The 16,613-nt window shown below is 39.6% G+C and overlaps 1 protein-coding gene across 1 annotated transcript in view; it reads right to left on the bottom strand.

Annotated features, from left to right (window-relative positions):
- The window catches only part of grin2aa (glutamate receptor, ionotropic, N-methyl D-aspartate 2A, a), a 50,872-nt gene that overhangs the window by 21,931 nt on the left and 12,328 nt on the right, over positions 1-16,613 (bottom strand). The window contains exons 4-8 of the mRNA XM_014981400.2: positions 8,940-9,142; positions 5,412-5,583; positions 4,758-4,911; positions 3,801-3,926; positions 1,335-1,564 (exon numbers count right to left, since the gene is read on the bottom strand). Coding sequence (XP_014836886.2) covers positions 1,335-1,564; positions 3,801-3,926; positions 4,758-4,911; positions 5,412-5,583; positions 8,940-9,142 — 885 coding nt within the window. The remainder of the gene's footprint in view (positions 1-1,334; positions 1,565-3,800; positions 3,927-4,757; positions 4,912-5,411; positions 5,584-8,939; positions 9,143-16,613) is intronic.

A 16,613-nucleotide genomic window follows, 5' to 3' on the forward strand; every position in this document is an offset into this window, starting at 1 on the left:
TCTCTCTCTCTCTTTTTTTTAGCGCAAAAAAATGTAATATGCATATTTAGAGATAGATAGTAATCAAGTATCGTCATATTAGGTTGTAAATTTGATCATTTAATTTAATCATTTTAATTCACAAAAATGCCAATTAAACAAAACTTTTAATGATGTCGCCCTATTGAACTGGTTTGTATTCAGCATTTTCAGGCTGACCTACTGCTTAACAAACCTAAGCAACCGACGACTACTTAGCTGGCGTCAAATTGGTATCAGGTCGAGCGGGAAATTAGACAGCTTTACAACTCTGTACATTTTGAAAGTTGAGTACCCTTTAGGATTTCACCATGTTGTCAGAATAATCTCTTGTCACCAGTGTTTTTTTTTTTCCTCACTCGGGCTGGCATATAAAGGTTACAGTAGGAACGCAAGAAATCGAATGGCGATCTGCAGCAAAGCCGTCCTTTGGCTTGGAAGTCATCCCCACATGGAGATTCCTACTTGTAGTATTTGTGAGATGTTTAAAAATAATGTAAATCTCACAGTTAAAATCTACTTAGTCGATGAGGATTGAACAGACCAATGACTGCCCAGTTGGTTAATAATACTAAGTATGTGAAATGCTGATCTAAAGCAATAGTCTAAGTAGATTTTTAGTAAATTAAATCCTTTTCCCTTCAAATATTAAATTTAACACGTATCATTTATTTTCAAACGGTGATTAAGTCTTTAGTTGAACAAACAGAAAGAAAGAGAAAAAAAAAAAAATTTATTTTATTTGTCGTATACAGGCCTGAATGTCATACATATTTTCCCCATTGAACTGAAGATTTAACCTATAAATTCTTCATGAGAAATAGGAACTGGTTAATGCCAAGCACTTTAAATCGGGGAGAGAGGACATGTTGTGTAAAAAGTGATATTTTTGCGAGTGATGTCATTTTATAATGTCATTTCCTCTCCATAAATGTACCTGGATTGCTTAGATTTTTTCATGAATATTTACCCAAGTTTTCAAAATGATTCACAGCTTTTAATAGTATTGATCCAAATTAAGTGAATTCGCATTTTATCCAATGTGAGCCATTGAAAGAGCAGGGAGTACACTTGCTGCACATTCATATTCATTATAATCATCACATGAGAATCAGTGAAATTAAGCTGGCTTTATTTAGAAAACAATTTTACCCTCTTCCTAACAAATTAAGATCCTAACCAGGGCCCAATATAGGAAGCATATTTACAGTATATTATATGCAACTGTTCAATCACTAGCCCAGCTTCTTACTGACATTCTAAATTATTGCTAAGCAACATTTACAAAGTCCTTTCTCTTTTTTTTTTGCCCTTACCTTGTTGTCTGACAGCCCAGTGACTTGGTCAACAAACTCCTCCTGAATCATGAAGGCAGCCAAGTTGGCAGTGTACGAGGCCAGGAAGATGACAGCAAAGAAGGCCCACACCGACACTATGAACTTGCTGGTGGTTCCTTTGGGGTTTTGCACTGGCACAGAGTTGTTAAAGACCAGACCCCACAGCAGCCAAACGGCCTTGCCCATGGTAAAAGAAGGACCGTGGGGATCTGAGAGATAGAATAAGAGGAAGAGACAGATGTCAAAGTAAACGTAAGTTGCACGACCAGACATTATATAAGACATCAGTTTTTCAATGTTACTAACTTAATGATGGGGGCAAAAAGGGGGTTCACTGCAAACATACTGTTCAGCTTAACGTTTTTGTACGTGTCTTAGTCAAAACCGGACACAGTTATGGCAGGAGAGACATGAGAAGTGCTACCCTTCTTCAAAATGTGGTTTGATCTCCTACATCTAAGGCAAGACACTCTTTTTATCCATTTCCTTCAAACAACAAAAACACTGCATTGTTTCATTATATATTTTAACATATTTGAAATAACAAACATAATATATCTCAATCACAGAAAGGGTGTTCTAAGACACCAGTTTGTTTTTCGAATATATAACCTTTTCTGGGTGTTACATTGAGCCTGCATTTAGTGCAACATAATTGATATCAGTATGTTTACATATCTGCATAACATAAGTCTAAGCTAAGGTAACAACTTTAAGGTTGGTATTGTGTTTGCCTTCTTAAAGTCTGTCTTATTTTTACAAAACTAAGCAATTTAGTCGTTGCCCTGTGGTATTGACAGAGCTGGCTGACACAGCACTGAAGATGCTTACGCCACTCTTAAGCTATTTGTGGAGCGTCACTTTGTGGTTCTCGGTAGAAAACTGAATGCAACAGGACATGCAAACAAATTTGCATGTCATATTGAGCACTTTGCGTATACTGTGGCTGTCGTTTGTTGCTGTCGGGTGGCAAAAAAGCAAAAAAAAAAAGTTAGAATCTCTCACCTTGTAATTTGAAAAGGATTTGACGGATTTAACAATTTTGCACCGTTTTGGCTCAAAGCTGAACGTTAAATTCCTACATTTATTAGAATGTTTAAAAACAAAAGTTGTGATTTTCTTGAAATGAAATAAATAATATTGAGGATATTTTTTTTCATAAAAAAAGTGCTTGAAATCAAACCCTCTAGATCATCCCATTTGCTGGTTGTATCATTGCACTGTAGCACACATAATTTCTGAACTGCAATCTTCTGAATCAGGCGTCTTAAATCAAGGAAATATCTAAATATGCAAGTCAGTGCGCCTTGAGGAGCGGGGTTGGGAAACTGCTTCACAGCTGCATCAGGAGAGGATCTCCTCTTGCACCCAGGAACAAGGCGCACAGTATCTACCTGAAAAGTTAAATTATTTTGTTAATAAACTCTTGTATGTTGAAGTTGTCTGTGTTTATTATATCCTCCTGACTACCAGGAAAAAAAATATTGTCCAATCACCATTTTTTTTAAATCCCACATTCTTCGTAAGGTAATAAAAGGTTTTACGCACTTACTTTGTCTCGTCCCATAGAATGTGTTATTACTGATGAACACAATTTTTATGTATTAGAAAAAGATACGAACAAAAGTCCCACCCCTTCATATGTGGTATCATTGAAAAGCCCTAAATGTCCTCTCCAGATACCAAAAGGAATTAATTCAGTAGAATGCAGGGGGTGGGAGATATTCAAGTTTAGAAATGTCCTCTACAGAGGACAAAAATGAACTACTGGTAGTCAGGAGGCTATACTATCCTGCTATTCAGATAACGTGAGTCCTGGCTTTATACCTTCATCTATTATTGTAAAACCCAAGCCTCATCGGGGAATTTATAAACAATAACTGAGACTAATCTATTGTTTTCTTGATAATCAAATGGTGTCCAACTTAGTAATTTTGATGTGAATTACTAGTTTTACTCATAATTGCCCTAAGTAGTCATTTATATTTATAGCTACAACTAAACTCTTATTGCTGCACACCATGCAATTTCATACACTTCCAAAACCTGTTATTTTACAGAATTTCTTGCGAAACCTAAAGCTAATGTGTTTTGTTAGCAATTGAGAGTTGCTAACAAAGCAATTGTTAATACTATAATAGTGTTAGCAATTGCTTTGGACCACTGCAAATTCAGCTAAAAGCAGTTGAGGTTTGTAAATGTCACTTTAAAAACGCTGATTTCTCCGGATTGCCTGCATAGTTTAAGAACATTTTTATCATATCAAGTCACCCGCATTACAACTTGCTTAGGGCGGCGTACGCAAAAAAAAAAAATGCTTGTATATTAACAGACTGAAAAGCAAAGACACCAAACCTCAAATACATAGTTTGTAAACACCGATCTTTCTAAAGTTAGGTTTGCACCGATACAAGTATGTAATTAAGGAGTTTCTGTCGAGCTCACCTTTTCCTTGTGCCAGATTTCTGTTAAAGCCAAGAGGACTGATGTACTCAAACATGAAGACAGCCATTGCAGTCACCAGTAGGAGCATCACAAACATCATCACCCACACTGATGCACTGAATGGCTCTGCGAAAGACAACATTTAAGGCACAGGTGTCAATATCGACACTGGTTAAATCAAAATTTCTCACACGTTTTCATCTAGTTTCTCCTCGGTCTGTTTTGCAGTGAACTGGAGGAATTAGATCAATTTTGTGCACATGGAGGAACCAAGAGAGTGGATTGCAAGCTGTGCCCTGCGCATTTAGAGCGCTTACAGAAAACCTCATATACTTGCATTTGATTATGCGAGGCACAGAATAGTGTAGGAAGCCCTGGTGTCAGCACTCCTGTCCTCCCTCTGAGCTCACAACTCTGCTGCAGAGATTAAACTCGGCTTTTGTGTATGGAGGAGTTGGGGGGACTTTTGGCATAGTGCAGAGCACTGAGTGAGGGCTGTGCAAGAAAAGTGTGTGTCTGCTGGCAAGCAGCCATTTAAGGGTTTTCCTGGTAAGCCCCCATAATGGCCACTTTCACGGCACTAACTGCGTGCAACATCCATGTCAGCGTGTGAACCTGGGTGTGAGTTTGTGTCCATGTGCAGCATACTGGTGTCGGCTTGTGCGATTCAGCTTGCAGGATTTTTTTTCTTTTTTGCTAAATTCTGTTTGCAAGATCGGCGGAGTTTTAGACACGTCTTGTGCTCAGGAAGTTGCTGAGAAACTCCGCAGCAAACTGAGCCGATGCGGCAGGAGTTTTCATTGCCCTTTGGTTAATTTCTGAAGTGTTGTGAGAAAGCAATTGAGCTGATTCCTCCAGATCAAAGTACATACACACACACACACACACACACACACACACACACACACACACACGCACTCACAAAAAAAAAAAATTGATAAAACTGACAGCAGTTACCGAGAAAAGCTGATGGCGAGACAGTTCCATTACTACGTGAGACCATGACGCTGATCCCAGTTTCTACGAACGGGACGGAGAAATCGATGACCTCAGAACGCTCCTCATTGATCGTCAGAGATCCGACGGCCATGACGGCTTTCTTATAGACCACCTTTTTGAGAAGTGGCGAAGAGGGAGGAGTGCAAGGATTGAGGAGGGATGGGGGGATGTGATTTTAAAAAGATATGGAAGAAAAATAGCAAAGAGCAGAGGATAAAGAACATTAAAGAGACATTATTTAAATTAGCTTACAATGAGTTTCCACATTAAACGTGCTTTTATAGACATCGATGAACATTTAGACGCTCAAACGGTAAAACATGCAGCTTATCATTATGTATCCAAAAATATTATTGAATATATCATTTATGTCACTAATTTGGTAGAAAAAGTCAAACTCGCAGGATTGTTACACACAAAGTGATATATTTTGAATGTTAGATTTTTTTAGTTTGTTAAAATACAAATAGGTTCTATTCAGAATTTGCTAAGATTTCTTTATTTTTTTGGAGCATGTCATGTAAGATCAAATATTGTTTTTTTTTCTTTTTCTGATAGCACATACTTTTTGACATGATCTTTTTTTTTTTTTTTTTTTGCACAAAGACTTACCTCTCCCACCATCCCATTCCAGACATTGTTGATTTTCTTGCCATGCTTGCCATTGGTTACCAGGTACAAGTCATACGTAAATTTGACGTACTTGGCAATCTTCTTCAGAATGTCGATGCAGAAGCCTTTGCAGCACTTTTTGATATACGTTCCACCAGCCTCAGTTGTGTTGCTGCGGAAACACAAAAATAAAGACCACCATTACAACTCAATTACGCAACGCTTTGCTCGGTAACAGACGCTAAAAAAGAAGACTTGCTCAGAGAGGAAAATGCTAATTGAGTCGACCATCTCTCCTTTATCCTGGTTAATCACACACCGATGGCTCTAATTCTGGTAACTGCAGAGTCAACCTCTTCTTTCATCCTTTTCAAGTTTTAAGTTTCGATGACTCTGCCTTTGAAAGACAGAGAACTTTAAAACCAAGTTCTTTCTCTCCTTCCCCCTCTGCGTCTCCAGTCAAGGAGGACTTGACGGCATTGCATCTGCAGCGTCTTGCCATCTGTGTGTGTGAATCTGAGAGCAGAAGAGTTCAGAAACTTCTGACTCACACACGCACACATGAACGCATGCATACGCGCTCAAACACAAACCCACGCACGGTGTGCATTCACGTTCAAGAGTTCCCTTCAACTTTCAGCCACCTGGGAGTCTCATTTAACTTTTAAATGTGTGCTAATTAGAGGACGCCAACCTCGTCCTTTGATTTAACATCCAAATTTGACAAAGAGTGAGAGAGCAAAAAACAAAAAACAAAAAAAAAAAAAAAACTTGCAGGCTGTGACTCTGCAGTTTTCATTCTGTTATGTTTCACCAAAGTGCACCTGGGAGTTCATGGCCTCCGCTCCAAAGTCTAAATGCCAACAATCAGGGAAAATTGTATCAAAGTGGCTTTGCTTACATTTCTGCTGCTTTGATTGAACAGTTGCCTCACTAAAACTGGACGTTTGGCAATCATGTTACCTGGGGGCTGGGAACTCTGTGCAAAATAGTTAAGAAACAGAAAATAAGGATAGATACTTCATCAGAAAAGTATCTCTTTTATATTTTCATAGAAGCTATTATGACTCAGAGCTTCGGTGTTTAGCTCGTCCCTAAACAGAGAAACTGTCAAAGCTATTTATGTTGTACGTTTGTGTTGAGTAATTATGTTTTAATCTCTCTTTCCTTGAAAAAGCTGCTGATTAAGATTTTTTGCCGAGTTCAACTGCGCACTCTTTGTGTTTTCTTAATCTCCTTTCTGTTCTTCCAATCCCCAGACGTCATGACTTTCCTGTTAAAATCAGTAGTGCACTTCCTGCGTCACTAAATCATGGATCTGGAAATTTTGTTGCAAAGTCACTGATTTCATACAATGGGCTTCCTCCGATGTATTTCTTTTTTTTTTTTTTTTAAATTAGCATCAGAGGACCAATGAAAGTTGACTAGGACTTATACATTTGACTAAAATGTCTGTACATAACTGGATCTAGAATTGGATTGTAGTGAAATTATGTAGATCGGTAAATAAATTGTGATCAATTAGACCTATTTTTCAAGTGCCTTGAATTAACATTGGTTTCAAATTGGTTACAAACAAAAATGAACTGAGTAGATGTGGAAATGCATGCAAGTTTATGAAATTCGGAATAACAAAGTGAAGTGAAAGGTGATGTTAGGTTATTTTAAAACAGCTTCTCCAGGCACAACCAAGGAGATGGAACAATAAAAAAAGAAGAAAAACTTTTATCTGAGAGATTTTGGACACATTCACAGATTCTGTGGTTTAAGTAACTTATGAATTACTAATAAGAATAGCATTTTTATGCAGGGGAAGCACAAGACTAAGGGAATAAAAGAAAACTACATTTGGTTCTGGCTTGTTCAGAGTTTCATACAAGAGAATGAACTTTTAAAGCAGCCGTCATGAACTCATTGTAGTTCAGGGAGTTAGAGCCTTTGATATAACAGATGCCGTTTGTGAAGTTGTCAGGCCAACTTCACACAGTAACACTATTGGGCTGGGGGTAGGAGGGGTCTCCAGAGAGGGCATTGAAGGCCTGCGTATGATTGTGTGTTTCACTTAGTATATGGCTTTTTTCTCAGGGAAAGCCTGGATGAGTGAATTTAGATTTTTGCATGCATGGATACCCTTCAAACCCCAATCCAACTCTTCTGCTGCCACTCCCCATTTACTGCTTCCTTCCTCCCTTCCATCCAGCCCTCTTTCTCCATCCAAATGGACACCACGGATGCTTGAGTGGGAATTGCTCCGTGGGAGGAAGGAACAGGGCTGAATGCACTGGTCTGTGAGTGGACATGTGGCAACAGGGAGCGTTTATGAACTTGTGAATGTGTGTTTGCGTTTCTCCTTGGAGATGCTTTATCCTTCGCCCTACTTCACAGTGATTCTGGATGATAATCTCTTTCAGCCTCTTTCCCTTAGACCCCCATTACTGTTTAATCATCTCTCCCGCTCCGTGTGGCTCCGTCTGTGCGGTCATGGCGGAAACCTGAGATACAAATGCAGCGTTTTGTGTTGATTTGTGGCCATTTTTAATGATGTGCTAATGTGAAACAAAAGAAATATTTCATGAGTTCTAAAGAAGTGTTGGCCAATTAGAATGTTTACATTGTTGACCTTCATTGATATTAAGCAATGCAGTTCATTCTGGTTTGATAAACGTCAATCTCTGGGCCACATCCTGTTGGATTTGAACTTGTCTTTGTAAAAACTAAGTACTACCTTTGTCTTGAAGCTTTCTGCATCGCAGAAAACAGACCTTTCAAATTCTAACTTTGTAAAGTGTTACATTTTAAAGACTTATTTTAAATCCACATTTCTTGAGCCATTTGAGAGAGACAATTTGTGTAAGTAGTTGGCACCGTGTACAGTGTACAGTGCTCTATAGTTAAGCAGGAAGTGAATGATGCGTAGCAGCTACAGCTAACGGTCTGAGAGTCTTGCTTCATGTCATCTAATTTTACTCTGTGGAGAAAAGACATATTAGAAAATTACCTAAAAACCCGATTGGTCCAGCATCGGCCAAGTTGTTTAGTGACACGGTCTCACAATGTCTTTGCCTTGAAATCAGCTAAAAGCAAGAGCTTGTTGGGAGACAATTTGTTAGGAAAGGAAGTAAACTGCTTAGTTCAGCAGTTGCCTCCACTTTCAGTGGGAGGAAAGAAGCTGCTGCATAGGTCGAATACTGCACCTGTCACTGCTCATGACAGGGGGAAGAGAGCAACACAGCAACAGACCTAAAGTTGTTAGAAAATTGATCATGCGCTTTCAACACCTTAAATTGTTTTTGGCTATTTTTGACTTACAATATAAAGTGTTTTGCAAAAGTCTCCATACCCTTTGAACCAGACAGCTCAACACAAAGTACTAATTCATACAATATTCGAGCTGAGGATACTGTTGTACTTTTATCGATACGTCACAGCATTTCTGATCCACGTGGAAAAAGTTTGATGCACAATCTATGCCAAGGGTTTTTACAGCAAATCGAACTGACTAGTAGAAAAGACAGAAATCGGACTTACTCTTTGATATGCTTCCTGCAGGGCACAGAGTTCCTCATACAGGTGCCAGTGAGTCTTTCAACATCCTCCACAATAACAAAGGGTTTCTCCTCCAAGGTGACAATGGACAGGTGGTTGTCGTCCAGCTCGGCATCGCCAAACGAGTTGAACCGTGGCCACACCGGGTACTTTAGTGTCAGGCTGCGATTGTCAAGTTTTCCCATCTGTTGAAAGGGGGAGGAGAACGTAGCATAAAAACAAACAGATTACGTGCAGAAACGCCCTCATCAGCAAATGTGCATTAGAGAAATGACTGAATTCAGTGAATTTACAAATTGAAGTTGGGTGTGCTTCCGTTCCTACGGCTGCTGTCTGGTTTGGATCTTTGAACCACTGGGCTTGATTGAAAGAGGATACAGGCATACGATTGCATAATCAAACCATTTCGGATAGATAGTATTCTCTCTAAGAATAGATGTTTAAATTCTTATCATTTTACCGTTATTTATTTTTTTTTTTCAGATCATCCACAACATTTTATAGGTAATAGAAAATGTGTGTAAGAAGAGGCTAAATTTGAAGAAACAGCAGAGAGATACCAGAATGACAGATGCACAGAGAGTAGGTGGAAAACATCATATTAGGGTTCTGCTATAAATGCAAACCTATACTGTATGTCCAAAAATGAAACAGGGGGCAGTGTTCCACGATAGAAGCTCTGAGGCTGGTTATATTTCAGAAGGTTTCCAGAGATGTGATGTTACTGATTCCCCTATGGAAGACCTTTACCCTTTCACATCTCTCTGTAAATATCTATGTGTGTGTGTGTGGGGGGGGGGGGGCGGGGGGGTGCGAGTTTATGCCTTACTGTTGGATAGAGAAAAGGCAAGGAGGAAGAGAAAAACAGCAACAGACACAAGGCTTTGCATGACCTATTATATTAATAATATAGTAGAGTAAATAAAAAAGACACAAAATTCCCCTCTATTACAGAAATCTTGCCTCTATCTCTTCTTCCTCACTGTCTCCTGACTTCATATAAGCCTGAATGCAGAGTCATCTCAAGGTGTTTCTATTGTAGATTTGTTTAACCTCATCATAGGAATTTGCAGAGAAACCACACACTTTTTTGCTAGGATAACACAATTACAGCATAATTCTTCTAATTAGTATAGGTAGAACCCTTTTTCAACAATCAGTCTTTTGGCCTAAATACCACATTTAAGCATATTTTACACAGTTCCAAAACCGTTTAGATGTCAGCAAATCTAGAAGCTTAAGCCACTCCTTCTTTATCTAATTTTAAATCTGTTCTGATGTCTGTCAGAGATCCCTGTCCTATTGGAGACAAAACTGTCAAGATGTTGATTTTTAAGCTGAAGGATTTGAGGCAAGTCTTTCGTCTACATTTTACCACTGACAATGAAGCAGACCTACAAGATGATGCTACAACCATTTGTTTAATATTCTTAAGTTTGAAAGCCTCACCTGACTCTTCCGAACAAATGTTTTGTCTTTGTAGCAATGAAGTCCAACCTTTGCTCTATCTGACGATAAAAACCTTTCCTCCAGAAGGGCGTTTTGTTCGTCTACGTGACAAATAAACTTTATTTTCATGGATATCAGTGTAATATGTCTATATTCTCTGGATGGTGAGAATTGCCTGATCGCTTTACCACATACCGGAATGTTGGAGTTGTTTAGTTTGGATAGGTGCCTAATGTGACAGTATCAGAGATGATTCACTTACATATTCAGGAACAGATACGTTTAAAGACAAAAGTTAAAAAGCTTGGTCAACATTTCCTCAATGAAGTAAAGTTAGGATTCATCTTTTTTTGGAGTCCATTTGTTGAAAAAATTCTAGCCAACCTACCAGGTGTTTGTCGGCTATTGCATCTCAAATTAGTAGTTGTGTATTTTTTATTCCTTCTTTTTTTCCAAAGCACCCACTTGGCACTTTTACACACATGACTCACGGATCAGTTTTAATATGGCCTCCCCTTTGACCCTGCAGTCACAAAATGGTGCCTTTACCTATGAACACATAAAACACTCGCACGCTGCCGGTTCTAAGCCCACATGCTTGGCTAAGTCATTAACAGGCAAGCAGAGAGGAGGAAATGAAATTAGCATTTTAATTGTTTTGCTTTGAGTGGTTTTCTACCCTTTGACAGGGATTAGAGTCTCCTCTCCGCTGTTAGCCTGCAAAACTGTCAACAGCTCACTCTGCTGTCAGACGCAGCCCTAAGAGTGCGTGTGCGTGTGTGCGTGTGTGTGTGTGTGTGTGTGTGTGTGTGTGTAGGAAATTGTGTCAAAGAGGGAGAGAAGCAGGACAGTATGTCGAGGTGCGGTTCTCTGATGTGTCACCTTCAGTCTCCGGGGATTGTCCGCTTTTGGCTATCTGTCTTAGCCCAGCTGTTTTGCATTTCACATGTGAGTGACTGCGTCTACAGACACACATGCTTGTGACAGTAGGAAAAGGGACTAGTGATGAAGGAAACAGCAGTGAGGCTTAGGGTGAATCAGAAAGACAAAAGCACTGGCACATCACTGTGCGTCACAACTACAGTAATGATTATAAATACTATCGTCATTTTTCACGGTGTCAAATTACATTACGCAGACGCCTTACAGAAGTCTGAACTCGCCATGATATATTTCCTGTTTGTTTATGCATAACTTAATGCTTTTGGAATCATATAAATGACCTTAAAAAAACTTGCCGAAAAGGGTAGATCAGTGTAAGCTGCATTGATCTGTGCCTCAAAAATGCCTCCAAAAAATGCATCTCAGACTCAGAAAAATAAACAAACAGTTTTTCACCTAAGTTGCATCAAGCTATACGTTACCCAACATCTTCCCCGTCACATTTTAGGGTTTGGATATAAAGGTTGTATTCTTATCGACAGTGTCCAAAAGCTGCTTGTTTCTTTAGCAGTAATTGGTAAATTAGTCAAACTCAATAGATTGATGCTAACTATAAACATTCCTGTATTTCACCTTAAATCTTGCTTATTTAATACTGTGGTAAAATATGATCTATTGTTGCTCATTGCGTATATGATAACTGGCTCACTGTAATATGTACTGATGCCAATCAGGATGCTAATATGTTGCACATTGTTCATTTTATGAGTTTGCTAACGATCCAATGTATACGTACACATTTATCTGCAAGGTTGATTCTAACGCTAAATATTATTTTTCATAAAGGTGCTGTATCCACTGGGACAGATTAAAACAGCACCCAACTTCATTTTGAACACAATTTAAAGATAAACTGTGTGAATAAGGGACAGATGAACAGAACTGGGTTGCATCTGGATTGGACTAAAAAGCGGCAAAGTTCAGCAGCTCAGTTGCACAATCAGCAAAAGAGATGAAGGAGACAGAAAACTGCAATGACTGAACAGGCCACCTCTCTCTAATCTGTCGCTTCTTTTGGACGCCTTTTCCCGCAGAATGCACATTATCGAGATTTCCATTGGCAAGTTCGCCGCTTTCTTCAGAAATTAACCCAGAACCGCCGTCAAGTGGCGAGATCTCTTTACAATCACGTCATCTTAATGAATGTGCTGAAAGCATCGAGGCAGGGACGCATGACAGCGTCAGAAATGGCCAAACTCATTTTATGAACAAATGGGTCTGAAGGCTGAAACGAAGGTGAGAAAGTGGTTTTCACCACATGTTGCGTGAATTCCAGCCTGTATCGTGCGCTATCTGGGAGATCGTCAGGTGTGTTCATTTCACCCGTCAGTGGTCGTAATATTGTGCCTGTTTGGTGCACCCATGCAGGACTCTCATGCACATCTATAACAGACCTGACAGGCACAATTGAACAATCTTTGATCAGTTCAGTCAATAGTATAATCTAGTGACAAAGTGAGTCAAATGTTCTTGGAAGACACTTTCCAAAATGAGAGGAGGAAGATAGAACAAAGAAGCTGACTTCAGCATTCCCTCTCTCTGTCCTGCTGCTCTCATCATCCCTCCTTCCTTCCCCAGTGTCTTCTTCTCTCCAATTAAAGAAAGAAGGGTTATAAATTAATGCCCAGAAAAGGAGGAGGGCTTGAGTTTATCGACCGTCAGAGAGAGAGAGAGAGAGAGAGAGAACGCTGAATCTGCTTGCACATAATACCAGACATTACATGCACACAATGCTAAGACTGTTGCAAAAAATGTACGGATGTGATCTGACAGTCAGGCCAGTGGGAGGTTAAAGTGATAGGGCCGGCGGGATTACTAAAGAGGCTATCGCATTATCACCGGTCAGAGATTAAGAGCCACGACAGGTCCATTTTTTTTCTGGACAATTTTATTGTAATCTTCAGTGTACTGTATTTTGATGTCAAGTTATTTGTGACATTTGTTTGAAAAAACAGATATGAATACAGCATATTCTATTTTATGTACCAATTCTTTAATTTTTTTTACCACTTCAGCTTTCTACAGTGCTGTATTTGACTGTCAAATTCTGTAATGCACCAAAAACTGGGCTAATCAAAGGCGGAAAATATTATAAAATCAACCAAAGCATAAACAAAAATTATGTTCAGGGCTCCTCCTCTGAGCACCTTCTCTGTGCCAGTCTCACGGGGAGAGTTATCACTGTGGCAAGATGCATTATGGGAGAATGAGTTCCTAATAGCGTGGAGAAACCCATTCAGTCATAAAACAGTATCTGTCACTCCTGTCAGACAAAATTACGTCGGTAAAATGGATTCTGCTTCTCCCGCTCCAGCCCCTTGCTTTGAGTGTTCCTCCACGCACGCGAGGCGCAGGGGGAGCTGTGTGTGTGTGTGCACGTGCGTGCGTGTGTGTGTGTGTGTGTGTCGTGTCCGCCGGCTTGCGTCACGGTGCGCGTGCGAGCCGGCGTCTGCGAGTGCAAAACGAGGGCACAGAGAACGAGGAAGAGTGAGAGAAGACTCTAATCACTGATTTATACTGTTTTTCCCTTTCAAGTGCAGTTCTTTCATTGAGATTCAAAGAACGGTGACGGCTGCATGTAAAAAAGCCTTCCTGTGATTATGTGTCGACCTGGAAGTGTGGGTGTGTGCGCATGGCTTCGGTGTGTGTGTGTGTGTGTGTGTGTGCGTGTGTGTGTGTGTGTGTCTGTGCTCCATATTGTGATTCTTCAAGCACAAATCCCTTGTTGTCTGTAATAATTATTTTGTGAACTGGATGCAAACTCTGTGGCAGTTTCAGAGGCAATCTGAATTCTCCATCCACTGTGCTGGAACAAAAGTTGCTTTATAAGGTAAGTACTGTCTTCTCATTTAATTAGTAAAGTTGCATACAAAACACAAACTTTTTTTGAGGTTGTGGTTATTATTAATGACTTTTTTAGCCATAATAAAGCAAAGTGCACCGTTTTATATATGTAAATTTGTACTTTGTTTATGGACTAGACTGTCTGGTTAAAAATGCAATTTCCAACAAAAACAAAAAGAGAAACAAAAAACCGGTCGCACACTCATTGGACCACCTTTAACTTTGACTATTTGCTGTGGCATTGTTTTGATGAACTTCTGCAACGCCACAAGATTTATTTTCCATCCAATGTTGCATTCACTTTCCCCAAGATCTTGTTTTAGTGATGGGAAAGTGCATCCACTGTGCAAAGCCTTCTCCAGAACTTCGAACAGATTCCCTGTAAAAAACAATCCATTGATGAAAAAGCTCCGTCATTCTCCATCTTCAGGTTTTCACCCGAACCTGGACTTAACCAACCACCGTTACAGGCATTTCTCTAACTTGGGTAGATGGGTAGTTGTCATTGTGGCCCTAAACGTATATTTAAGAAATTGCTGAAATAGAGGAATTTTAATGCACAACCATGAAATTAGGTTGGCTCAAATAAGAGAAAGCATCGAGTCAGCAGCAACTTTTTGGAAGAAAATGTATTACTGGTTAGCAATGTGAGAGACGTCGCAGCAGCTCAAACCCAAAAGAACGTAACAGGTGGAGCTCCTGTCAGCTAAGAACAGGAAAATTACACAGTTTCACAAAAATTAGACAGTAAAATCCTGGGAAAGCAATGAATGGACCTGTCTGACTTTACAATGATGACAGTGTAATGGTGTACTGCAAGTTTTTGGGCACACTTTAAGCATGGTTTCAAATCCACAGCTGAGCGTGCCTTAAAGTACAAAACCCCTACCCAAGTATACCCAAGTCACCAAATCTCAAGCTAGTAGCATGCCTGTAAGATGGCGGAATTCACAAACCTGCATCAGGTTACCTGAAATGGTTCAAAATGTCTCAGGAACGTTTCTGGTACATTTTTGACTCTACTCCTTGAACAACTATGCAGCATAAAGAGGAGTTCAACACAGTCCCAGCAAGGTGTCCCCATTAAAGTGGCTTAAGAGGATCAAATACCTTTTCATTATTTTAACGTATGGGGATTATGCTAGATGTCCCTGAACTTATTAAGTTCAAACCACAACAGTAGTTTAACCGTGTTGCAGGGAAAAGCACATGTGGATGTTTCAAACATGTGAGCGCTAAACACAGAGCTTTCACATCCTTTTGATTAACATGCCTCATGTTTCACTCTGTTTGCTACTTTGCCCGTGTCATTCTCTCACCCATTTCCTCTCACTGCCTAAGCCAAACTCTTTATCTCTGTTCCTTTGCCGATCATTTGGTGTTGCACTCTTTTCCCCAAGGAAACACATTCGATATTTTTAGTGCATATCTATATTTTAGTGCATGCACAGATATATATATATATATATATATATATATATATATATATATATATATATATATATATTTCCCCCCCTCTTGATCATCATCATGCAATTCACTATTTTTTTGCCACTGATTTCTGGTGCATGGATTGAAAATTACGCTTCCACTTTGGATGCTGGTGTCTCTCTTTGGGGTTTCGGAGTAATTTTCTGCACCACAGAGAAGTGGCACTGATCAATTTCATAGACTCTCTGTTTACGACACACTACTTGTCATCCTCGACACACTTACAAAGGTTTGTGTGTATGTCGGCGTGAAATATGACAAAGCTGCTCCAAAAAAATAAAATAAAATTGTCGAACATCGTGCGAGTTGCTCCAAACAAAGGACACACAGGAAGATATAACCTAAAGTATGTCAGACTGATTGCAACACAAGATTCACCAATAGCGTTTCTGTTGATTACCGGTGCTAAGCTGCGAAAAAAAAACCCCCGCCAATACGCCCATGCACACACAAGAGAGCGGTGACCCTTTGCCAACCTGATAACAGACATCTCAGGTTTTGATTAACTCTGCTCTGAGGTGCTATAAGAGAGCCCAGCATCAGAGTGCGCGGATTATTGGGCTTAGAGACGGATAGTGAAGGAGGACAGGAAGGAGGAGGAGGAGGGTGGAAAAATATGGAACTATAGAGTAAAAAGTAAAGACTCAGAAAGGAAAGTGAGTGCAGGAGATTTTTTTAAAAAATGCCAAAAAAAAGTTGGATAATCTGACAGAGGGGATGAAAACAAACCCAGGATAAAACTAATTTACAATCAATCTTTCTTTTCTTGCTATTAAGCTCTTCTCTGTGTCTACACCGCTTCTACTTAGACTCTGAAACTTCTCCCTTCTCCCATTCCACAGCGTGAATTATTGCGTTATTAACTCTAAGATATTTGAGCAAGTGTGAGGAAGCCCAATGTAGGTATAAAGATGCATGACTGCCATTTAA

Source organism: Poecilia mexicana, unplaced genomic scaffold (assembly GCF_051168715.1).
Source record: "Poecilia mexicana isolate PSO_F unplaced genomic scaffold, ASM5116871v1 scaffold_8, whole genome shotgun sequence".
Classification (NCBI taxonomy): Eukaryota; Metazoa; Chordata; class Actinopteri; order Cyprinodontiformes; family Poeciliidae; genus Poecilia; species Poecilia mexicana.